General features: G+C 39.4%; 2 protein-coding genes across 5 annotated transcripts in view; one reads left to right on the top strand and one right to left on the bottom strand.

Annotated features, from left to right (window-relative positions):
• The window catches only part of ITGBL1 (integrin subunit beta like 1), a 214,337-nt gene extending 200,821 nt beyond the window's left edge, over positions 1 to 13,516 (top strand). For both annotated transcript variants that reach the window (XM_004273622.3, XM_049701180.1), the window contains 3 exons: positions 4,180 to 4,326; positions 11,723 to 11,836; positions 12,795 to 13,516. In XM_004273622.3, coding sequence (XP_004273670.1) covers positions 4,180 to 4,326; positions 11,723 to 11,836; positions 12,795 to 12,886 — 353 coding nt within the window. In that variant the 3' untranslated portion in view covers positions 12,887 to 13,516. The remainder of the gene's footprint in view (positions 1 to 4,179; positions 4,327 to 11,722; positions 11,837 to 12,794) is intronic.
• A 779-nt stretch (positions 13,517 to 14,295) lies between these two features.
• The window catches only part of FGF14 (fibroblast growth factor 14), a 620,737-nt gene continuing 608,485 nt past the window's right edge, over positions 14,296 to 26,547 (bottom strand). For all 3 annotated transcript variants that reach the window (XM_012534402.3, XM_049701200.1, XM_004273621.3), the window contains exons 4-5: positions 23,219 to 23,417; positions 14,296 to 20,231 (exon numbers count right to left, since the gene is read on the bottom strand). In XM_012534402.3, the coding sequence (XP_012389856.1) occupies positions 20,095 to 20,231; positions 23,219 to 23,417 (336 nt within the window). In that variant the 3' untranslated portion in view covers positions 14,296 to 20,094. The remainder of the gene's footprint in view (positions 20,232 to 23,218; positions 23,418 to 26,547) is intronic.

Raw genomic sequence — 26,547 nt, 5'->3', positions numbered from 1 at the left:
TGGGTACCCGCATTGAGGTAGATCTCCAGCCACTTCTCCCCATTTGCACTGCCACCACCCTGCTTGAAGCCTGCATCACCTTTCACTTGGACTCTGCAATACTCTCTCACTTTCCCCATCCTCACTTCCTCCCAACACACCTTAATTTCTCCCACCCAGTTGCCAAAATGAATTTGCAAACCATAAATTATAACACATCCCTCTCTCGCATAACACCTTTCTATGATTTCCCCTTCCTCCTGGAATAAAATGTAGACGGCTTACCAAGAAAAAGTCATTTTCTATGTTCTCATTCCTAAATATTTCTCCAACTTTATTATTTTTTCATTTTTTCTTACTCATTACTCTTCAAATACATTGGCCTTTTTTTCACTGCCTATAACACGTGAAGCTCTTTCTTATTCCGAGGATCTTCATTAGCTTTTCCAGAACGTTAGCTATCTGGCTCTTTCTCAGCCGCTGGGTGTCAGAGAGCTGGCCACTGCAGTTAATAATGTTCTCTCTGCTGAATCTACCAACACCCTCCTTAATTCTTCCATAGCTCAAGTGTATTTGTTTCCTTGTTGTTATTTGTTTTCTCCCCTGGTAGCCTATAAGCCCATGAGAGTAGAGCTAGTAAAATGCCTAGTACATAATAAAAAGTTCTTGAGTGGATGACTAAATTATTAGAGTTTATAAAGAAGATATTATTGAAAGCTTTAAAAAAACATTTTTTAAGTAAAGAGGAGTCATGTAAATAGCAAAGCAAAACATTTAAATACCAGTGCATTTTGACCATTGTCTGGGCTAGATGCCAACTTAACTCTCTGGAAGGATGTGATAAATGAGCTAATAAGTGAAAAACAATCTCCTATTTCCTTGCATATAAATGTTACATTAAATTACTTGTGGTGAGGCATCATTTAGTCATTCTCAATGAGATCCTAAATCAAAGGCAGAATGTCTTTCTCCGCCATAGAGATTAGATTATTCCAATTATGTCAAATGATGGTAATTCTTACTAACCCAGGGCTCGTAAGAAGCATAAACATTTGAAAAGCCCATAGCTGGCTGGTATTGATGCTAAAAAGCTCTCTTTCTCTTCCTCCTCCTCCTTCTTCTTCCTTTTGTATCACACATTATTTGCCTCCAAAGGTGGATAACTTGGATAACTTGTTTTGAACTTCTTAAGTAGGCTTCACTTTAAGTGGACTTTTGTTTTATTGGAGAAGTCAAGATAGAATCAGTTTCATAACGATTCATCGAATATGTAACTCTTACACAGATTTGCTAACTTCATTCCACTCTAAGGCCATAGAAATAAAACAGAGCCATCTAAGAACAGTCCATTGACTTTGAAGGACAGTTTATTAGCCAGATGACCTGTAAACATGTCCTGTATTCAGTTTATGGTTGTCAGTTGGGATTTGTGGGAAAAAATAAGAAGGGGATTTTGTTGAAAAGTAACCTTACTCTACAAGTGTTTTTTGAGGATCTGCTATGTCTAAGGCAGTGCTTGGCACTCTGGAGACTATAGTGATGGATCAGACGTGATTCCTACCATCAGAGAATTCAGTCAAGTAATGGGTCTATCTGATACATAACTGCATATTACGAGGTAGAAGACAAAAATGTTACACAAGAGGTGAAAAATAAGATAGTATAGAAATTCAGAGGAGGGGAAGATGAATTCCACTTGGGGATATTAGAAAAATCTTCCAGAGGTGTAGTCACTTTCCCTGAGTTTTGAAAATTAAGCAGGATCTCGTTGTGTAGAGTAGAAGGCATGGATTCCTGTCTCACCAAAGTCATGAAGTCTGGAAAACACCAGAACTATGTTGGGAAAGATGAGTGGGTCAGGAAGTGTATGAAGGGGAGAAGAAGTAAGACTGGAGAAGCAGCTGGGAATCTACTTCAGGAACCTAAGACATAAGGAAGGTTAAAGTAGGTGAACTTCATCCCATAAGCATTAGGGAGTCACACAGTCCTAGATCTCAAGGCTGTGATGTGAGTAGAGTCATGTTATGGGAAGCTGAGAGTGAGAATATTGGAGAAAGACGTGATAGAAGGTTTCTCAAAGGTCTCTGATGGTGATAGGAGTGGAAATTTTGAGGTTGTTTCAACACGATCTGGCAGCTCTTTGGGTGAGGGAAGTGAGAGAGAGTCAAGTATGATCTGAATCATTTTGAACTGGTTGGCTAGAAGGAGAGTTGGGCTGTTAAAAGAGATGGGTGATACAGAAGAGTAGCTTTTGGAAAGAAAATTATACATGCAGGTCTCAATGTATCAATTTCTGATGCTAGTAGAATACGAAGTATGGAATCACGGGAGAGGAATTTCAGAGAGATTGAGGGGCTGGAGATAGAGCCCTGCAATCATTGTGCTTATCTGAAATCCTATGATTTGATGAATTTTTCAAGAGAGAGATGGTAGAGAGATAAGAGAAGATGATTAAGGATAGACAATCAGGGGATTCCTACATTAATCGGGTGAGACAAAAAGTAGAGGAATAAGTAGATGAAGGAGGAGGGTTGAAAGGGTCAGGAAAGTCCAATGTCATGAAAACCAATATAGGAGAGACTTCTTAAGAAGCAAGTGCCCACGAACGTCAAATGTATACCTTCATACTATGCGCAGTTTAAAAAGACAGGAATTAAGAAAAGGCTCCTACGTGTCTCAGATTGATAGTCATTGTTTATTTTCCAAAATGAAATATACAGTCAGTGTGACGTGGAAAACGAGGGGACATTGAAATTAGAGAAAACTGGAGTCAGGTTCTGATCCTGTATGGTTGAGTTGTGTGATTTGAGGAAAAATTACTTAATCTCTCTGAGCCTTAGTTTCCTGACTGTAAAATGGTGATAATGCTTGACTCAAAGGGCTGTGGTGAGATGCAGTTCAATAAATCAGCATATGGACAAGAAGAGGCTGGCAGAAATAGGTCTGTTAATCCAGGTGTCTTTTAAGTTTGCCTCCCATTTGCTTTCCATTCGCTTCCAGATGGTCACGTGTTACAGAGAAATATCACTTGGGTCATGAGTACTTAGGTTTTTTAATCTTAACAATGAATTGCAAACAATTAAATATTGGCCCCCAATCCCTCCTTGTGCAGAAATGAGTGTAGGAAGAGGCAGATGGAAGAAATTTACTATTGAAGATCCTGCCAGAGCAAATGGTCAAGGCAGAATGGTCTCAAAAGATGCAGTGGGGTTGAGCAGTCTGAATGACGATTTGATATCTCCCTGCAAGTAAGGCAGGGACCACCATGTCCATCATATTTGATTTTGCATCCCCTGATGCCTAGAAAAATGCTCTGTTCATAGTAATTAGTAAAATTTTGCCAAACAAATAGCTGTTTTGTTTGTTCTCTTTGGAGAGATCTGGCTGTAAGGTAATGCACATATAGAAAAAGAATAGAGCATTGATGGGAAGAAAGAGAAATTAACATGGAAGAGGATGCAATTGAATGGAGTGTTGGTGGCCAGAGACTAGTCAGATGTATATGCCAGTGTATAAGTGTCACAGATATAATGTTGCGTACACACCAAAGATAAACATCCCCAAACCAGGAGCCAATGACAGAAACAAAAGGGAGGAAAAGATATGAGTCTAAGCCTCGTGCTGTTTTTAACTTCTATACAGCGATAGGGAGACACCATTACTTACACTTATATCTGTTCTTATTAGCAAGCAGAGGAGCACAGGGAGAGAGTAATATAATACCAGATGCCATTTGTCTGGAGGTGAACCTTTGGTTTTTATTTGTAAGTGATAGGAGAGTAATCAATAAATGGGGCAGGCAGTGGTGACGTGACTAGCCTTGCAGATTGGTCTGGGTGTCAGGGCGTGCACAGTGAGGAGAAGCCTGAAGACTCCATCCTGATAAAAATGCAAATGGGGAAGTATTGTGTATCAAGAAAGGATGGTCACAATCCACTTTAAATTGATTCAAGCTTTCTTTTCTCTCTTGAATCCATCTCTGATGCGACATTCACGACATTCAAGAGGATTGTGTTCAGCTAGAACTCTGTTGCGAAGTTCTTTTAAACACTCACACGCCAAACTGTGTGTAAGGAGAAAGTGTGTTGGCTTGATAGGAAATGAGATACTCTGGTTTACATATTTCTTTCCTAAAGACTGTGACTCAGCTGGCTCTTTGCCCATCTACTCCTCTCACCCCACCCTGTGGTTGCCTCGCAGGCCACGGCACGTGTTCCTGCGGTCGCTGCATTTGTGGGCGAGGATGGTTCGGGAAGCTCTGCCAGCATCCGCGGAAATGTAACCTGACGGAGGAACAGAGCAGGAGTCTGTGCGAATCGGCAGATGGCGTACTGTGCTCGGGGAAGGGTGAGTGTCCGCTGCAGCTTTGGACAGAATCCCTGTTCTGACACGTGGTTTATACGGCAGCACGTACAACCAGCTTCTGCAGACTGCACTCTGCAGAACGCAGACCCCTCTGTCCTCTGCCCGGACCAGGCTTTAAGCTTGGAATTTCTCCCATTCAAACGATAATGGAAATTATTATCAAAAGGAGAGTCTCAAATATTCCTGTGTGCTGCTTTCTTTAGTTGTAAATGAATTCGTGATAGAAAAATGGGTTTATCTAAAGCTCCAGGGACTACAGCTCACATGCACACACCTCCTCTGCGTGTGTGGATCTAAATAAATGCCACTATAAATGAAAATGCCAGAGATAATAAAATAATTTAAAAAAAAAAAGTTGCCAAATGAAGTTCAGGGCCTGAGAAAATGAAATGCATGAAACAGGTTTCATGTGAAAAGATCCCTGGGCACTTGCTATGTTCAGCGTCACTGCTGAATAAAAAGAATTGATGATTGTATAAAGAAGAAAACCAGCAAGATAGACTGGGCACTGAATGGGCCAAAAAGGCAAAAGGATAATTGTTGGGTTCACCTGCGAAATGGCGCAGTCAAGAACCGCAGAGAAGTGATCACAAGCATCTAAACTGCCAACAAATAGGCTTTGGGAATTTCAGAGGCTAAATATGTAGATGTGTGTGGAGGAGGGGAGGGTTAGGGATGTGAGGCTATAAAAGGAGACTACATATTTCATTTCATAAAAAGGGAAGGAAAAAGTACTCGGGTCTGGGCTTCCCTGGTGGCACAGTGGTTGAGAGTCCGCCTGCCGATGCAGGGGACACGGGTTCGAGCCCCGGTCCAGGAAGATCCCACATGCCGCGGAGCGGCTGGGCCCGTGAGCCGTGGCCGCTGAGCCTGCGCGTCCGGGGCCTGTGCTCCACAGCGGGAGAGGCCACAACAGTGAGAGGCCTGCGTACCGCAAAAAGAAAAAAAAAAAAAGTACACGCGTCCCAAAGTTCTGGTATAATTTTCTTTGGTCTGAAAATCACCAATTTTCCAATCACACATGTGTAATCTAATATAAAAAAAAATTAAACCTTCAAAGTGGTTATAATCTTCAAGTTGATTGAATAGGAGCCGCTAACTCAATCAAACATTTACTGCAGAAACAGATTCTAGAAGAAAAGCCACCCCACCAGTGCCCCTTCCCCAGCCCCAAAAGGGCAGAACAGGGTTTTTTTTCCTGAGCAGAGAAAGAATACTAATTAATAGATTGAATTTTAGCTATCTTGATGTTGATGCTTCTGTATAAATTCTCCAAGAGACTTTAAAATCCTGCTCTCACAGTGCCTATGGGCCCATCTAGGAGGCTGTCACATTCCTCTTTGCTAGTGGCTAGGAAAACACCTAGGAAGATTCTGGAAGTGCACGGATTCTCACTAAATTTTCCGGAGCTGCCCTGCAGGGAACTAGATGTCCTGGAGCTTCCCAGCTCTCTTCTTCAGCTCACTAGCCTCCTTGCAGAACAGATGATGCCCCCCCCCGCCCCCCCGCCCCCCGCCCCTTTCAGACAGGGCAAGGCTCTAGCTGAAGTTGCACTTACCTTGAAACACCTACCCTGGGGCAGGATTAGCAGGTAAATATCTTTCTGAAGAAGACACAGGGAAGAAAGGGAATCTCTTAATACCAATGGAGGAGCCCTCAGAAACAGGATGTGCCTCGGAGATGTGCCCCTAAACAGTGGCTGTTGCTTCACCTCTCTCTCAAGGCTGGTGCTGTCAGGTTGAAGGGGGCTTCTTGACACAATTGCAAAGATAAAATCTGATGGATGATGTGACCACATAGGGTGCGGGGAGGAAGGCTGAAAATAGATACAAGCATGATCATTTCAATAGAAAACAATGTTCTTCGTTTCCAGGAACCCTGAATTTGTGTCTTCATTGTTCAGGCAAGGAGGCCATGCCCTCAACCTAATGCAGTTACAGCAGTCAGGTGGCTCTCAAACGAGTTTAAAGCAATCACTGTGTACCCAGTTTGTTCTCCCGTTAAATTCAATCTAATTCCAAGTCCCGAACAAATCTCGTACCAGTTTGGTTCTCAGGGGGGGCCTCAGCTCCTGGAAACACTTTGTTTTGGGTTCAGGCTCTGTTGGGAGAAACAAAAAGGAGGAAAGAGAGGTTAAAAGGAAGACAAAGGGAAGGAACTGAGGAGGAAGAGATTAATAAAGAAAACAGGGAAGGAGGTAGGGATGGAATTAACCTTCAAAGATGAAACAGGAAAGAAGAAAAAAATGCTATCAGATCAGAATGGAGGGTATAAAAGAGTACCGAGAATGACTAATTTGTCTGAATTGGATTTTTTTGAGCATAGATCCAAACACAGCATCACAAAGTTTAGGTACTTTTAGTTGGTTTTCCATAATGGCATTATCCTTAGAATAAGGGTATTAGCTTTTCGTATAAACTCTACTGAATGAAGAAACCCATTCATATTAAAATATTTGTGTGCTTCTTTATATTTATTTTAAAAACCAGCAATTGTGTGTGTGTCTGTTTACTAGACACACTATCACATCATTAACAGTGTCCCTAAGCAGGTCTTGGCTAAGTTATGTCCAGTTGCGGGTACTGGAAGAAAACACAAAACCATGCTCACTGGACTAGTGAATAGCACTCTGTCATTGCCCAAACTGAATTTAATTCCGAAGGAGGAGTTGTCCCTTTTCAAGAAATAAACATTCTTATTAAAGTCATTACATTCATAGGAGAGTGACTCATTTTTTAGCCTCATAAATGTAGAAAATGTAAAAAAAAAAAAAAAAAAAATAGGTTGACTAAATATTGGCCCAAAGGCATTTCCTCAAAATGAAACAAAACAGAACAAGAAAATCTCTCTAGTTAATGCCTTTTCAAATTGTTTGCTTTGGGTGGTGGGAAATATATCCATGTATCAATGAAGAGTTGACAGCATATTTGTCTAAACTATTTTTTATCCTTCAACGGGTAGAGAGTTTTAAACTCGGAAGGAAATGTAAAACCTGCCTCGAGGCTGTACGTTTTGAGATTGCTGTTAGTGATGATACTGGCATGCCTAGTGTTGGCAGCAGCTGGCTGTGGGCTCCTTTCTTCTCTTCCTATTCTGGAAGAATCCATGCTGGAGTATGAAATCCCTTCCAAGTTATGTAAACTGGGGCCATAGACTAAGGGTCTTCAACATGGTGGCAGAGAAGGAAATCCCTTCTGAGTTATTTAAACTGGGGCCATGTATTTCTGGATACATCTCATGGACTTGCCAGAATGCCATGTACTTTGTCCTCAAATTTGTAAATGAAAACCCCTCACCCCGATTTTCACAAAGGGAATCGAGTCTTTTTCTTTCTCCGATCACGGGGCAGGTGTGAGTAGTGGGCCTGAGATCCCCAGGGCACAGCACTTAGCAGCCTAGACCCGGCTGAGTGTTTCCAGCAGAAAAAAACGAGGCTGAAATGTGTGCTCCCCAGGAGCTGTGAATAAAGCTGTCACCTCAGGAGACGATGAAGAAATAGCATTTTATTTCTTTACAAATTTATAGCCAAGACAATAAATCACTCCATAGAAAAATTTAAAACAAGATACACATTGTCGTGACCCTCATAACAGATGGAAGAGTTAGTACAATAGTGAAATCTGCCTGCTGGGATGTCGGGTTGCAGCATTTAGTCAGGCTTGATGGATGAAAAAGAAAGTCCGACTCTGTTAATGGGGCAGCTAACAAAGGTGCCTCGCCCTTATACTCAGTTGTTTGCGGGAATAACCAGAGATGATCTCAGAGCCAGGTCTCCCCTAAACTTAGCTACCTTTGCGGAATATGTGATATAATTTATAGGCTGTTTGTTTGGGGATTTATTTATTTGGATCCAAGAATACACAATAACCTTCTTACCCTGATAACTTCAACCCAGATCTAGGTGATCCACTCTGATATTCTTAAAGATGCTTTTGTGTGACAATGATTAACTGCATGTCGCTCAATGACCCCTTACACTCTTACGTTGATACTCGAGTAATGCATCGTCCAGATTAAGTCCACGGTACCTCCACCACCTATCCCTCCCCTCCACCCGACCCGTTCTCCATCTCTGGAAAAGGGAAAGGGTGAAAGTCATGGTTCAAAAACCAGTCTTCACTCCATGCTCTAGTTGCCTCACCGATATGGCTGTTGGGGCAGATCTGTAGGACACACAACTCATTTTTTGAAACTATATGAAAGTTTTTTTTGTTTTTGTTTTTTTTCCCCGGGAGAGGCATCACAGGTAGGTAGGTACAAGAGTAGATTGAATCAGATAGGAATCTTAGGTTAACTGATGTACTTTCATTTTCTCATCTTTGAAGGCAGAAGAATTTCATTTCTTTCCCCTTCTTGTGTCCTAAGGATGCTCTGAAGACAAATGAGAAAATGTGGCTGATTCCCGAGGAATGGAAGCCAGTGGGAAGCACAGAAGGGAGATCAGAGCACTCTTTAGGGTCCTTATACTAAGAAAGACAATAAATGGGTCAGTGATATTGTGGTCGTGAACTTAGTACCCTAGAGATCCTGCCAAGATGAGCCAGCTTCTCCCTATAGCTGGACTGGGTCTCATGGGTGTGAGTGGAGCCCGGCCAGCTGAGCTGAACAATTGCTCCCCTCTTGGCAGTCATGTGGCCTGTGCCTGACTGACAGAATCCTTTGCCTAAGTTTTTCCCTTTCTAGAGATGGGCAGTTTGACCCCCAGTTACTGATGAAAACAGAGCACTTTACAACCAAGGCGCTGCTATAAGAGGTCCTAATAATGATCACAATGTGTTAGTATTACATGCTATTCCTAGTTTCACAAGCAGAAGAACTTCCTACCTCTGAGAGACACAAACAGTAAAGAACAACACAGCTGGGAAAACGCTGACTGAGAAAAGCTACTTTTTCATAGCACATACAAAAATCAGTCCCCATTTTTCACTTTAAGTATTTCAGTGACTAGTAGACTTTTGGAACTGGAATTTATTTGTCAAATGGTCTCTCCATGATACCATATTAACTTTAGCTGAGCTTACCAGTTTTAGGAAAATACTTTGCTATAGACTGAAGCTAAGCATTCCAGAAGCAAGAGCAGTAATTAAAATAGTTCCAAGGCCAGAGGTTAAGTTTAAAAATGAAATGTGAGATCTTTTCATGAATTGTGACAAAATACAAAAAAAAAATCCTAGGCATAAGATGTGACTATCATGGACAGATAAAGTCATTTACTTCTGCTGCTTTGTAGAAATAATTTTGGAATGCAAAGGAAATACTATTTTAGAAACAACTGAAAACGATCCAGTTCTTCCAGTAATTACTCATGGAAATAAAGCACGAAATATGGTGCTTTCTGAGGAAATTTCAATGAAATGTCCCAAGTTGTTTTTTTGTTTTTTGGGGTTTTTTTTGCAGATATGTTGCTAACCATTTACTAAATGAGCAGTTGAATGGTGAACACTTCCATGCCTAGAAATTTGAAAGAAATCTTTAAAACTAGGATAAATCTCTAAAATAAGGTAACATTGTACCTGAATGAGACCGAGAGGGAGCCAGCCTTCCTCACAGACTGAGCCGGAAGGCCTCGCCCACTGGTTCCTAAGCAACCATCAGGCTGTCAGTCACTCATCAGAACTGGAAGTTGTCTAGATTTTACTCAAGAAAATGCAAAGCAACCAAGACCCTCAGGAAGGCAAGTCAAGACTAAATGAAATCATGCTGTGCTTAAGCAAGGACTTAACAAAGGTAAACCCAGCTCTGAGCACATAACTAGTACTCCCTTACTTTCCACATGACAAGGAATGTGGAAGGTTTAACTTGGCCATTGGGGATTTTTGCCACTAAAATGCAGATAGTCATTTCCATGATATGAAATACCACATAGTGCTTAATGCTCGAGATACGTTTATACAGATCCTTTCCTGATTCCATGGTATGAGGAAATCCTTTTCTCTAGCCACTTTACTCACTCAGTTTGTTAACTCATTTTTTAAGCACTGTGCTTCCTAGAGGCACTAATGATTGATTCCTGCCCCTCTCCGACAAATTTTGAACTTACCGAGTCTGGAATTTTGTTAAATAGGTCAAAGTACTTTTTTCTACTTCACAATCTCTTAAGGTGATTTTTGACCAGAACAATTTAGTGATAAGCATCTTTCAGTAGAAGGAAAGCATGTTTGGAAAGACTAACCCGTCCAAGGAAATAGAAGGAAGGGAAAGTCCTTTTTATGTGTTTTCCTTTAAATTTTAAAGGTGTCTTTACTGTGGTTGTAGACGTAATTTTGCCATGTGGGGTTTTATGGGCCATCAGATGAAGACATTTAGACTGTGAGAGCTTTCTTCTCTTTGTGACACCATTTAATCCATATATTTTCTCTTCTTTTAAACATATTTAAATAATTAATAAAATTATTTCTCAGCAAACCAAAATGTTTTTAATAACTAGAGGAATTTTTTAATTAGTGACATTAATTAAATAATTAATTAAAAAGAGGGGATGTGTAAAGTAATGGAAAAGGTGGTTGGACCTAGAGCCTCATAAAAGATGAACATTTTGGGGAGATTAGAGCTATCCTTGATTATGGCAGGAAATCCTGAGAATGAAATCTGATAAGTTGAATATACATGAGTTATTATGTGTGTATTTTTAGCACTTTAAAGAGCTACCCAAGGGCTTCCCTGGTGGCGCAGTGGTTGAGAGTCCGCCTGCCGATGCAGGGGACACGGGTTCGTGCCCCGGTCTGGGAAGATCCCACATGCCGCGGAGCGGCTGGGCCCGTGAGCCATGGCCGCTGAGCCTGTGCATCCGGAGCCTGTGCTCTGCAACGGGAGAGGCCACAACAGTGAGAGGCCCGCGTATCACAAAAAATAAATAAATAAATAAAAGAGCTACCCAATATACAGGCGTGTCCGTATTTTAAGAAAATCATGTAAACAAAAATCCAGAATTGTAAGCACAATAATTTAGTATTTCTTTTATTAATAAATGCATCCCCTCTTATTAGAACTTGCTATTCAATTCCTTTAAAAACAAGCACCTTTAAAGCATGATTCAATTCAGAAAATAAAAACATCTATTTCTGAATACCTTTTTTGGAAGGCCATCTATAAGAATCAACCACATTCTGCTCTCACTGACATTTCAACCAGGCTGGGCCATGGAACATTTGCTCAAGGCTAATTGCAACTGTCTAGATCCATAATGAAGCCTTTCCTGGATAACCTTTACGAATTACAGTAAGTCAGGCTCCCCTCTGAGCGACCGGCTATTCAATAAACTTTTCCCTTTGGAGGATAGGTTATTAGAAGTCTGTTGTCGCTGCACTGATGATATTCTGTTCTAGACGGAAACCTTTAGTTAAGTGGTGACAGCAAGTAGTGCCCTTTGTGATTTCAGGTTCTTGTCACTGTGGGAAGTGCATTTGTTCTGCCGAAGAATGGTATATTTCGGGAGAATTCTGCGACTGTGATGACAGGGACTGCGACAAACATGATGGTCTCATTTGCACAGGTGCAGTATCAACCTACCCTAACTGTTCTATGTCACAGCTGGCAATAAAGACAGATGATACCCACCGCGTACTGCCGTAGACAGCTGGGCAGGAGAGCGTCCGTGTAATCAAGACCCACTATTCACAGGAAGTCACCGCAGAAGGGGAGTGGGCATTGGCAGATAAAAGTAACCACGCCCTCAACTCACACATATGCAGTTATATGTTGAAAAGAGAAAATAATCATCTGGACAACCATTTTACTTTGAGCCTGGTGTAGGGAATGGAGTATTATTTTAAACAGGACCCAGGTACCACTAATTCAAAGACGGTTGATGTATTGGTTGGCTGCAAGGAGTGGGGTGTGTGTGTTGCGGGGATGAGGGAGACTTAGCAGTGTCATAGCTACTGCTCTCCCAAGTTATTGAATCCTGATAATTGGTTATAAAATACATCTGCTTGAACAAGTTACAGGGGAAAGGGAGACACGTTATGTTTGTTCTCCTTGTTTCTAGTTGAAGGTAAAAGATGAATGCTTGTGTATGTCATTAAGCTAGACATTCACTGTCTTGTCCGTCCCTGTGGCACAAGGCTCCTCTTCTAGCTGATTCCTCAGCTTACCTCATTCTATGTCAGGAGACTTTATGGTTTTTAGCATTTATTCATAAGTCAGACATAACTTGCTGTCTACAGGAAAACAAAATTATGACATGGAAGCCACCTGGAGTGACACAGGATGGTCACTATTAGATGATACACAGATGGTAGCATCAAGCAGATGCCATTAATTATGTGAAAAATCACATTTCCCATCGCTGCTAAACAAGATAATGGTAAGATGGCTACAGAACAGAATAAGAAAATCTGCAGAGGATGAATGAAATGGTCTTGATTATGAACTGCTGTGGTTTAGAATAACATATTTTAACTTGGTGACTTTCGATCATGATAATGACTCCCCTGTGTACTTTATTGCAGGGAATGGAATCTGTAGCTGTGGAAACTGTGAATGCTGGGATGGATGGAACGGAAATGCATGTGAAATCTGGCTCGGCACAGAATATCCTTAATAATCCATGGCAGAGAACTGGATTCTTATTTTTCTAGGCCATTAGAACATATAAATGCAGAGGGAACCATATATAATCATCCCTAGGACAGGTCAAACAGACCATTGTATGTTTTTCTATTTCTGAATGCCTCAGTGAAATCTGGGTACCCATTAAAGATGAGTTAAGCAAATTCTGATGTAAATAATGCCAGAAAAATTTTTTTCTACCTTAATTTACATCAGTGGTTCTCAACAAGGGCAACTTTACCACCCAGAAGACATTTGGCAATGTCTACAGACAATTTTCATTGTCCCACTGGGTGGGGTGGGAGGGCGTGCTGTGGGCATCTAGTGGGTGGAGGCCAGGGATGCTGCAAACATCCTCTGGTGCAGGACAGCCTCCCACAGCAAAGAATTATCTAACTTCAAGTATCAATGGTGCCTGAGCTGAGAAACCCTGAGTTACACGGTTGTTAGAAATGCACACCCCTATACAAGAAAGACCATATTGGAGTCTAAGGAGAAGATATATCCTCACATAAATCCATTGACCATATTTTGCCAGTATTTCCTATGGAGACATGAGGTATGTGGTATACAAACACACATGGGCTAGGGGAGCAGGCAGAAACTACATAACCAGTGCTTTTGAAAAAAAAAAAAACTGGTCATTTTAGCCATTAAGTCATTTGTCATTTGTCTAGTCCCACTTTAAATTCACAAAAGGGACTTCCCTGGCGGTCCAGTGGTTAAGTCTTCACCTTCCAATGCAGGGGGTGCAGGTTCAATCCCTGGTCGGGGAGCTAAGATCCCACGTCTCATGGCCAAAAAACAACAAAACCAAACAAAAAAAAAACAAAACATAAAACAGAAGCAATATTGTAACAACTTCAGTAAACACTTTACAAATGGTCCACATCAAAAAAAAAAAATCTTTTAAAAAAATTAAAAATAAACTCACTCCAAAAAAGACTCTTAAGATTAAGGAAGATATGAAAAATGCAAAATTTGACATTTTTAATAAATGGTGACATAAGTTGCTTATATTCTGTGTCAGTATATATTTGCCTACTGAGGATTAACCCCCAAAATGAATTTTTATTCAGGGGTATCTATATTCTGTTTCTAGAACATTTTTAAAAACTGGGCAAGGGTTACATATACAAGAAATACGATTTTTTTTACTGTTTACTCCATGGTAACTTGCCTTTTAAAAAGACAACATATAGTTAGATATATGATGGGCCTGAAATACACATTCACTTCTCTTAAAAGATTCTTATTTATAAGGATACACGACTTACTGGAAAAGTAGGGACATGCAAAGAAATCAAGAAGAGATACTATAATAAAAAGTCTCAAAAGCTCAGAGGATTTTTAAAAAATCCAGAAATGGCTGAAATAGAAATTACAAATATTCACTCAATAATAAGAACAAAATGTTTATTTTCTTAATGGTGAAATTCTGCTCTGTATGAAATTCACATTGCATTATGAAAATGTACAATAATTTGGACTTCCCTTACATATTTACAGTTAAGTCTACTTATACACATTAGTTTAGGCAACCTTTAATTATTTAGAGCTAATAAAAACCCCACTTTTTTTCTAAATGTGATTTATATTTTGTAAAATCCTAGAATAATGTAACAAAATCATTTCCATATTGTTTAAGATGAAAATTTTTGCTTGGAAATTTTACTTGATGATGTAAATATTCTAGAGTCGTGGCTTGGACTTTTCTAAGTCAAATCACCAAAGGTAAGGAAAATATGTATCTGCTGAGTTACTTAAAAATTTGATATTGAAAATTATTTAAGAGAAAATTTAACTGATGCTGATTTTTATAGTACTAATAGTGTTCTCATACTTGAAGAGATTTATAAAATTGTCATCTCTATCCTGAGATTAAGGAATGCAACCATGTAAATTGTATCTCTATTATTATGTCAATTGATATATCAGTTTTTATAAAGTGAGGGGACCATAAGGAGTCAAGAAATGATAGATTGTACTCTTTCCTCTCCTCTATCTAAACACTTTAAGCCTCAAACAAATCTGTTATCATTGTTCAGTTGCAATTTTGATGCCTTATGTGATGATGCACAAACATTGGAATTCATTACCTTATCCAGCCATCATAATACAAATGACTTTCAGTTTCCCCTCTTGCAGAACCCTGCTTTCTATAAAGGACCAGATAGTAAATATTTTAGACTGTGGGTCACATACATCTCTATAGAAGATTCTTGTCTGTTCACGTTTAATACTTTAAAATGGAAAAAATAAAAAAACCTCATTCTGAGCTCCTGGGCCATAAGAAACAGATTGCAAGCTGTATTTGGCTTGCAGCTAAGCAGTAGTTTGCCATCCTCCTCTACTGGTACGGCCCTTAGTTTCCTGTCTCATCACGTTACCCTAGGTGTGTCTTATGTTTCTTCTCATTCTCTATATTTGTTATCCCTTCAGCAAGAATGCTGCTCTTTTTATATTTTCATGTAAGAAAAATGTCCTCAGCATTTATGCTCTTTAAGAAGTTTAAATATGGAGAAATTACTTTATTATAAAGTTCAGAATGTGATTTGTCCAAATTTTTTGACAAAATCTATTATAGTCAGCTATATTCTGTGGTTCATTTAGCCATGAATTATTGAACCAAAGCTGAATTATAGCATAAGTCACATGGTACCTAAACTCTAATGAATATTTTTCTTTTAAAACAGAAATATTTTCTTTTTACCTCTTTCTGTCTGCTATAACAGTTCTTGTGCGTGTTTTTATGTGTGGTTTTGTCTCTAGCAATGAAACATCAATAGATCTATTAAGAAGTGATTTAATTTACATGTTTAAGTTGGAGAAAAATAAACATAGTTACATGTAAAGACATAGATTCTAACCTTCTTAAATGTTATTTTGTACTTTGACTTTTGATTCCATTACTAAGATAAAAACTCCCTCTTCAAATAAAAGGCAGGGCAAGAACAAACTTGTAATAGGTGGAGGGAAAATATGCAAATTTTGTTGGCTTGTTCAAGTTGGTCGGCAGTTATGGTGGGATTAATGTCCACTGGGAAAGATGCGACAAGTTTGCAGATGGTGTTGGCACCAACCCTGCTTGCTTGGCTAACCATCACTGAGGAATTCTTCCATAAAGGACTTTTTAATAAGATTCTACTAATGTCCTAAGATCTAAGAGAATCACTATATCCTGTTGTCTTCCTGGACTCTGAGCTAATCTAGATTCCTACCGCGCATTGGAAGGAATGGCCTCCACGACCTCAAATGCAAACACAACGTGGGAATTAGACCAAATGATAGAGAAAACCAGGTAAAAACAAAAACATAACTCAGTCTTTGTTTGCAGATTCACTATCAAACCTTTGAAACCCTACTGAGTATTCGAGAGAGTCAGCAGGCCCTGTGTGCCACTTTGTAAGCTAAGAGAGCTACACTATGAAATGTATTTCACTCCAAAGTAATACTCTTCACACCTGGAGTTTGATATGCCTGCGTTTAGCTCAAAAGCTTGCCCTGGGTATAGTCTTGTTCTGAAATAACATTGAAAATAATTTTTAATGATTTTCAATTCCTTCTAAAATGGATTTCTTAGTCAATCTGGTCTCTCCTTCAAATGTTAACTCTCACTCTAATATTAGGGAGAAAACTTTAAATGAAGTGATACATGTCTAACTTAAAAAGAGAGAAGTTTTTTTCTTGTTGTTTTTTAAAAAAGAACCAAATCTGATGTTGGTCATCCTGAAAACAGCAGACTGTTGTAGTGCTTTAGGCATTCATTAAGCAACTGGCCAGGTGTGATAAAGAAACTCTTCTTACTCTCCAAGAGGCAAACAATTAGACGGACTGCAGCAGTCTTGTGGGCCCATCTTGAAGCCAGCCCTTACCCCAAACACTCAGGGCAAGGGAACATTTAGAGCACGAATCTCTAAATTCTCCAAGATTTGTAATGACATGATGCTCAGTTCCATTTTACTCTTTATATAGGCTGAACCATTTGCATCTCTTCTATAATTTTTCCAAGTAAAGTTGTAGCAAAGTATTTTAGAAAGCAAACTTACAGGAAAATAAAATGATGTCACCTGAAATATCAAAACAATGAACATTCCAGAGCGTTGTTGAGGAATGAATGGAACAGCTACCATAACAAATCAGTAGACATAACCCTCTCACACCAGATATGGATGCAAAAGGAATGTGATATTGGAAAGAGTTGATAAGATCGACATATGTACATGGAGGTACAGAACATGTGGTGTTCTCTAAATACAAATGAATTCCATCAGATTTACTGTACAGAACACCAAAGGTGACAGATTGCACTTACTTAAAACAGCAAACAGTTTTTGAGGGGAGAAAATGGTGGAGTCTTATCCTGGAAAAATAGCAAGAGAGGTATCATCAAAGAGCTAAAATTTTCTTTGGCATGGTAAAGGGGGAAAATGAGTTTACCAAACTTATTTACATGACATTTCTCTATGTGGGTGATGCAATGCCATTTCATTACATAAAGTTGTTCAATGTTTTTGAATATGCCGTCATATAAATATTTTATTCAATATGTTGTATTTATGAATACAACAAATGATATTCAACACAGAAACTGTACAATGCAGACAAACTCTTTGTATGTAGATTAATACACACCAATGGTTCTTGATACACAGGTCCTACAACATGCAGTTCATCAGTGCTGTCCTCGTTCCATGCAACAGGTCAGACCAGACACAGAGGAAATGATCTAACTAAATCACAAATAACAAGGACCCCTCTGCAATACGTCTAAACATATATTAGAAGAAAGTATTTTGACATCCATTCATAGAGATAAATGCCCTTATCGATAACTCATGTAAAAAAACAAAACAGAGATACACATTTACTGAAATCTCAGTCACTTACAAAAATAAATCTTGTCATAATTTTAACCAATAAACAAGCTTACAGGGGAAAAAGAAACCAGCAAGTAGGGCTGATTACCAAAAACATAGGTGGGGTTGTTTGATGTGTGTGTGTGTGCCTGTGCGCAGTAGGGTAAGTCCATCTAATTGGAATTTCAAGTTGCCACATATTATGGAATATATGTCTTCCCTAAACAATTGGTTAATGAAATTCATCTAATGTATTTTAACTTAGCCTGTTAAAAATAATAAGCTTTAAAATGGTGTAACAAGAAATCAAGAGAGGTCAAAAGAAGCATTTTGTTGTACTTTAGCACTATCGACAATAAATCTACTCAAACGTTTATGCTAACATTTTATTTATTAAAGTGGAATTCAATACGAAAATGAAATAAGCATAAACAGTTAAATTGATAGTAAATCTTTAATCAGCTAAGCAGGCCAAAATTTTTAAATGCTGGGCAAGGGCTGTCATGGAGACTTAGGAAAGCAGTGACAAAATAATTTCCCAGTAAATACAATGCAGATGGGAGAAAATGGCGACTGGGTCATCCTTCCACATGGAAATAATAACAAGAGGCCAGTTCATTGATCCCACGTATAGTTTTCTATAAATGAGGTTCAGTTTGGTCTCAGTTAACTCTTCTGAGGAGAAAACATTGAAATTTATTAAGTATACACAGAGTTAACAAATATATTTCCAAACAGCTTAGTATCAAACATTTTGAAACTCTTTATATCCAATATTGAACATTTTGCATGGTTTCTTCACTGTGGAGTCAACTATTCATGGACTTTCTTAGTCGTTGTCTTCCCTAAGCTCAGAATTCAGCAGTATTAAATTCCAAAGGAAGTTAAGCAAAATCAAAGAACAGCAAAAAAAAAAAAATCAGATGGACCGAAAACCTGATGTTTGAACATGTTGGTTTGTCTTGTCTTTAGTTTTAATCTAGAATAATTCAACAGACTGCATTCTGAGATCATGGCAAGGCACCTCTAACTCAGCCATTGGGCCACAGGGGCCCGAGAAGCTGAGTCAGAGGTATGGACTGGTGAATTACACAGTACCTGACTCAGCATGCTGAGCTAAAAAAAATATTTTTTTCCTAATATGTCCAGTTTAAAAACTTGTTAAACACCAAAAATATTAAAGTCTAATTTATAACTAACGTTTGCATTGCTGCTGCAGAAAAGAACACAACAGCCGCCTTGCCCATGCTCTGCTGAGTATGAGTGGAATGCAGCCCAAACCAGGGATGGCATTAAGTTTGGTTCATTAAAAACAGGAAGGATTCTATCTGAAATGGATTTAGGTAGCGCAATTCTTGTAGGTTGTAATTATTGATTTTTTTTCCTTTTTTCCAAATAATGAGGATTCATAGATGAAAATGAACCTTAATCAGGCCTACAAGGCCTACAGAGTTCTTTGGACCCACTTTCTCAAAAACCAGTGGGTCTTGCTCGCTGGGCAAGGCAAATGTTACCATTACCAGTAAGCTTGTGATATGTATAAAACACACACACACACAAAGAAACTAAGGGGGATGTCAAACCCAGATCATAGAGCGCTTCCCATGACTGCGTTTGACCCCATTTCTCAGCCCGGCCACACGGCCTTGGGAGCACAGTATCTGCTACTGGACAGAGCATATATGTGTGTTTCATCAGTAGTGTGAGCCAGAGACAACACTCTTAATCGTTATAGATGCAATGTGTCATAATAGGTTTAGAAGGCTTTCTGTTTCCCTGATCGCTCTCCAAACTAAGCCAACCGCTACAAGTTACGATTGAGAGGAACACAATCCCTGCAAAAGGTCACAGACAGTGGAGCCAGCAGCCCTGTAAAAACGGGAAGAAGAGAACTCCATAATAGCACAGGTTTACAGCATCTAACTAGAAATTACTCAAGAGTATCTGTGTGCTACAAAATCGAACTTAAACACATGGAATTCGCCGAAACGGGACTCAAAAAGGAATATGGGGAGCTGTCAGCAGGCAAGGTATCGAGTGGACTTGTGAAGTAGGTCATTCACGTGAAGTGTCACAGTCACAGAAAAGATATTAAAAAGGCATTCCATATCTGGTAGGGCATTCCATGGTCTGAGTTGAGCTGGTTATCCAGGTGTCTTCTTGTTGTGAGGGCACAACACGTTGAGATTTATCCACTTGCGACCAAGAAGTTCGAGCCAGCGGGGAGCAAGCGTCTACTTACTGCCAGCTGCTCCTGGGCCCCGGAACAGGAGGCTGTGGCCAGGATAAATCACTCAACGGTGCTCAGGGCGAGTCAGTCACAACACCTGTGAGGATCTGGCTATGTCGTCTTACTTTTGTTGACTGGTTTGCCTCCATTCATGATTGCAGACGCGCTTGTGCTTTTACTCGGCGTCACCCCGGCTTTTGGGACCGTTTCTCCGACGTCATGCAAAGATGGTTCTCGGTACATGGCAACTAGTGACGGGGAGGGCAGGAGGAAAAGGAGATGTTACCTGGTTAGCTTCACACGCAGACCTCAGCCGTTGGCCCAGTCCCGTTTTCCCTGAAGTCAAGTAACCCCATCAAGAGGGAATTCCTGTTTTAAAGCAGTAAAATCCGGCCCCCAAACAGAAAATATTACTTCCTTTGCATTTTCTGGTTTGTGTATCCAAAATACGCACCTGGGGGCACGTGCATGTTTGTCTAGGAGAGAAGGTTTAAATGGGGGATGTGGCCACACACACACACACACACCGCACAGGGACTATGTGAGAACGGCAAGCCTTTAACCTAATTCTCTTTGTTCAGCGAGAAAAAGACTTTCCTTCCACTGCACGCTGTCAACACGTGGAACTCATTCTCACTCATCTTTTCCATTCTAGGTATTTACACCCCAGGTCATTAAATAATTTTTCTCTCAAGTGCTTCAAAGGCAATATAATCACACTACTCTCAGCTTCAAAGCCATAAAAGCAATACAGACAACTCCCTTTCCTTAAGCCAGGGTCTTCCAGAGATCATTGTTTAGATTTCCTCTCCCGAAATCATGCAAAGAGACCCTTAAATAATTGAAGGCAAGTGTGGGGTGTTTTATATTTTTTATGCCTCATTTTCAGGTATAATCATGAAAATCTGTCATTGATGTCATATAAGGCAGAAGTATAGAATGGCAAGAGGGCAAGTGGGAATGACGTCTGAGGAAGCTCTGGGGAATTGATCTGGTGATATCATTAATCACAATAGTTCATGTGGCTTTTCTGCAAGTGATTCCAGGGAATCCTGGGAAAGGAGATTTCAGGGTGACTGATGCTTGGGGAACACTGAGTTAAAATCATCTGCCATCAGAAAGACAAGCGAATTAGAGCTGCCCAACCTGCTTTTTAGGGTTTTGAAAGCCTATATTTTACGAAGAGAACTTAAGTTTTGTTAGGAGGAACCACTATATGCATTCTCCATGTTCAAGGTGGTAGGATTTCACCTTTTGCAAATGCAGCGTGAGACCTTTCAGCAGCACACAGACTTGAAAGCACATGCGTATCAGACCTATCATAAAGGACTTAGCAAGTGAAGAGGATTAAGAGATTAATCCATATCCTTGACAAACTTTCCAGTCCCTCACTCCCACCAGGCGTTTAGTTAGGTGACAGCAGCATCAGAGTGCTAATCTTGATCGTCTACGCAGTGAAGCTGTGTAAGAAATATGAAGGCCCCAGAGCACCAATAATTCATCAAGAATCTAATTTGCCCTAAGAATTCCAATGATACAATTTACATCCTGTATGGGTTTTGAAAGTTTGAAATTCATTTTCCTTATCAATTACACTATGTGATAACCTGTCTTTATAATACCCCCTTGTCTTTAGAGTACTTCTGTCTGCTAGTTTTTTGAAAATTCTATTTCTCTCTTCTTCATGTATACATAAACACACAACAAACACATATACACACAACAGTTCAGTGTATTAATAAAATGCAGAGTGATATTACCCCATATCTTTAGGGTCTCAGATATTTCCTGCTGGATATACTAAATAGCTGATTTCCAGATTTTGCCTGATTTTTGTAGAGTTGCTACGGACTTAGTTTTTAAATTTTTTTCACTCGCATTTGAATATCTGACGGTCTCAAAGTTCACTTGAAGTGGTAAAGCCAAATCATGGATACGTTATTTTGGAAGAACAGAGAAACCCTCTAATTTCTTATTTTTATTCTCATTTTCCTTATGATCTGTCGTTGAATGAGAATAAGTCACTCATATTTCAGACTGGAATAATTTTTCCTTTCCTAGATAGGCCCTGGTGGCTAATTGTTTGCGTTTCAATGACTCGTTGTAGAGGCAAATTTAGTTAAGAGTGATATAGTCAATATCACTGACATTATAAAGATGGTATTAACCAACAAGACTGGTTTTCCAAACCTAGGCAAACTGAAAGCTGAATTATATATCCACAGATAATTAACTTCCAATATTTCAAATTATCTTATTCCTATAAAGACAATATGGATTATAAAACCAATATGCGTTTCTCTTGATGGCTAATGCTTTCCTGTAGGAATAAGAAACAAAAAGAAAAATCGAACCGTGTAAGCTGGCTTCAAACGTTTACTTAGTTATTGCAGGTCTGATTTTCTGCAAAAGGTAAACAAAAGCATTTGAATAGAAAAACACTTTTGAAAAGCCTCAATATCAATTTCTTTTAGTAGTTCCTAAACAAATGTTACACAGATAAAATTCCGGTAGAATCCTTAATGAGAAATGTGCAGATGTTTCTGATTAATTAAAATTTTGTAGCCTCCTCTCCAGAAATCCAATCAAAGTAAATCTGAAGGCTTCACTGTTTACAGCTGAGTGTAAAAGCAGGTCAAGCCACATTTGAATTTACTAAACAATTATGCAGCTTGGAAGGGAGATATCTAATATCAACAAGTTCTTTAAAGGCCAACTTATTAACTCTTTATATTTTCTGTAATTATACTAATTCACAAATACGTGGTTACTTTCAGCTAGATAATAGCAAAATGGGCAAATACTCAAACATTCCATAATACGCAAAACTTAGTTTTTCTAGTATACCTACTGTCATAGTCACAGCTTTATAATGTCATTGCAGATTTTAAATTTCTTAAATTAAAATTATTTAGGGGCTAGAGAGGTTGGGGTAGTGAGGATCTGAGACATGAGAAATGAGTATGGACACATTTAAATTAATGGAATATATGCATATGTATATATATATATATATATATATATACACATAATATACACACATATACATATATACAGTAAAGTGTACAAATCTTAGATGCACAGCTTATGAAGACACCCGTGAATCACCACTGAGATCAAGATAAAGAACATTTCCAGCATTCCATGAGGGCTCCTTGTGGCCATGGTAGAGTCATCAGTGTGAAAGATAAATGTGTGATAAATCTGATAAGTATAAAACACCCATAACACTCACCTTCCAATGGCTTGGGTAGAAAATGAGCTGCTGCCTTGGTTTTCTTTACTCTGTTTCCTTTCATAACTTGCCCTTCCTTGTTCAATCCCAAAAACCAGGCTCTACCAGATTCCTGTTGTCTGTACAGCATCGATGAGTAGATTACATAATAGTTTTCAAAAACAGATTCTTTAAACTTGCATTCAGGGGTAAAAAGTTCCTGTTGAGAGAAAAGGAAGAAATGAAAGTTAGAGGAAGGAATGGGAGCTTCCTCATGCTTCCTCTTCCTTCTTCCATAAACTTGCCCACAATGGCCAACGAGTCAGCCCTTGGGCAGGGATGGCCAGATGTACCTCTTCCTGCAGGTATTAATTGTCCATATACATTTATCAACATACAATGAATAGAGAAGAAGTTGCTACTTTCCGGAATATATACACACACACACATATACATGTATGTGTGTGTGTGTGTGTGTATAGGCAAAAGTATGGATGTCCTTTAATTAGAAATTAGAATACAGGAGCAAACTCAAAATAATTTCAGTTGAACAGAATACAATTCAACCAGAGTATAAACAGAAACAACAGGATAAAGTAGCATCCTGTATTCACAACAAACTAAACAAAATAAAATACACGTGTAAGGTATAGCCTACTTTCAATATTTCCATAGGAGTAATTACATGATACCCTGTTGCCAGTTGTTCACTAGGTCACTGATATTACAGGGTGATACATTTTACCTACAAAGAGACAAGCTGACACCTCAAACTAAGTCCCTGACAATCAGCTGGCATACAAACTAGCCCCTGGAGCAGAGGCCAGGTGTCATGTTAGCTGGTCACAGTGACATGAGCTCAAAATCACGACCTAATCCATGGTTCAGAGTCCCCCTGGAACTCTTGAAGAGAATCATCAACAGCTGCCCTGAGTAAAATTTTTGGAGGGCTTCCCTGGTGGCACAGTGGTTAAGAATCCACCTGCCAATGCAAGGGACGCGGGTTTGATCCCTGGTCCGGGAAGATCCCACATGCTGCGGAGCAACAAAGCCCGTGTGCTACAACTACTGAGCCTGCGCTCTAGAGCCTGTGAGCCACAACCACTGAAGCCCACGCGCCTACAGCCCGTGCTCCGCAACAAGAGAAGCCACCGCAACGAGAAGCCAGAACACCACAACAAAGAGAAGACCCCACTCGCTGCAACTAGAGAAAGCCCGAGCGCAGCAACGAAGACCCAACGCAGCCAAAAAAAAAAGAAATTTTGGAACGAGTACAATGAGTTAACGACTCTCAAAGCCATTATCTACACTGATTGATGAATAACACAAAGCTTGCTACCTTATGGTTATCATTAATAACACAAATATTCATAGATGAGTTTTACATACTTCTAAAATTTAACCTACAAAGGCATTTCAGATAGACCTTTGTGAAAAATAATTTTAAAATTCAGCCTTCCTAGTTACAGACCATGGAAGTCACTTAACTAGTTTTTGTGGCTATTTTAAATAGGCTCAACACTGTGCTCGTCCATGTTTATGAAATACAGAGGCAAAACAGAACTTTATTGTCATTATCTTTTTAAAAATATCAGGTAATTTTTTTTTCACCTTAATAGATTTTTATGACTACAAAAAATAGTAACTTTTGTTTTTCTTTTAAAAAAGTTATTTTCTATACACATTCTGAAAAACATATCCTTTAGGGTCTAAAAATATAAAACCTTTAAGAGTTAAAGTTATGCTAGCCATAATAAGGAATGTGACATTATTGTCTGTAGAAATGTTCTTTCAGTATTTCCCATGAGAGTGTTAACTGCCGGATGCAATTTATTGAGAGTGCCCCATAACTTTAATTCACTGAAAGTTAAATTGTTTTCCAAGGGGAACAGGTTTTGTTAATGGCAGGTGCTTTTTATGACAAAGATGATAGTTCCAGTTATTAATTTGATGAGATTAAAACAGCCAGAAGACAGGTTTAGCCCCCTCCCAAAGGAATTTATGTAGACCTTCATTTCTTCGAGATGATGCTACCTCAGGTTTGAATTAGATACCATCCAAATAAATATTCCGGTCTTCCGCAAAGTTTTATTTCTCCAAATATCCTCCTATTAGTTCTCTAATAAATGATAGTCTCGGTGAGTCAGTCTCCAGGCCCTACTTCAGAGGAAAGACTGATAAAAGGGTCTGTGTTCATACATTTGTGGTGAGGAAAATAAAATGGAATGCTCTAAGACTCATAAATATAAGATATTGGTTGAGCGTGTACCTTCTAGGACAAACAGATTAGACTTTGGCACGTCCTTTGTCTTTTTATTGAGACAAGCCAAGGCAGCTAAGCATATTATTAATACTAGTTAAAACCGGTCTTAGAATCAGCTGGGAGTGGGTATGGTAAAGGCTGACCCAGTACGTCACTCAGTGGGGACTCGAGGAGCTGGCACCTGCTGACTAAGATATCAGGTCTCTGCCCAGAGCCTTACCTTATTAAGAGGACCACTGAAGACTGACCTTAATCTCGAGACAGGAAGGCCTCCAGCTTTGGAAATGCAGGTCCATAGGGTGATCAACCCTTCCTTATAATCAACGGATCCCCCCTGCCGTAATGTACGAAACATGGAGGATGCTGCCTGCCTTACCATCAGCAATTAGAAGTGTATTGTCTCTACTCTAAATTGACTAAGTTGAATATGAATGAGAATGAAGACCCTTGATGTGGAAGAAGTTGTTAGGTATGTCTCTGTCACTAAGTCTTTTTAAATCAAATGTTTGCATCTTAAGACTCCAAGCCAGTCAATAACACATCCCCTTTCTACAAGCTGTGCCAGTAACTTCAGAGGGAGGTGATTCTGTCTTCCACAGTGAGAGCCACTGCCTTCAGGTGATTGTGATGGTGGAGACTGGCTGGTACTTTTTCACCCTTCTTTATTCTTGGTTAAATAATTAATGTGCATACACATACTTACATGCATACACACTACATTCAAAGTTACTATTGTCTAATGCTTTTTGCTAGACTTCTCTAGACATTTCAAGAATACAATCTGCTCATGAAATATTGGAGTTCAAAATAATCCCATCATTCTCATGAGAACTGGTAGGACTAATGGAAGTTGAGATTGGTTACTACTTATTTGCTGTCATAAGGGACAAATAGACTTTCAATCTGCAAATGGGAGACAGGGTGACTATGAATGTCATCTGTGGAAACAGACCTCCTGGGGTCAACCCTGACCCCACTCCTTCCTGGCTGTGAGTCCTTGGGAAAATTACTTAATCCCTGGGCTTCAGTTTCCTCATCTCTAAAATGGGAACAAAAATCATAGGATAATATGGTGGTTGGGAGAATT

The sequence above is a fragment of the Orcinus orca genome, chromosome 18 (genome assembly GCF_937001465.1).
Source record: "Orcinus orca chromosome 18, mOrcOrc1.1, whole genome shotgun sequence".
In the NCBI taxonomy this organism is placed as follows: domain Eukaryota; kingdom Metazoa; phylum Chordata; class Mammalia; order Artiodactyla; family Delphinidae; genus Orcinus; species Orcinus orca.
This window is presented reverse-complemented; position numbering and strand designations above follow the sequence as displayed.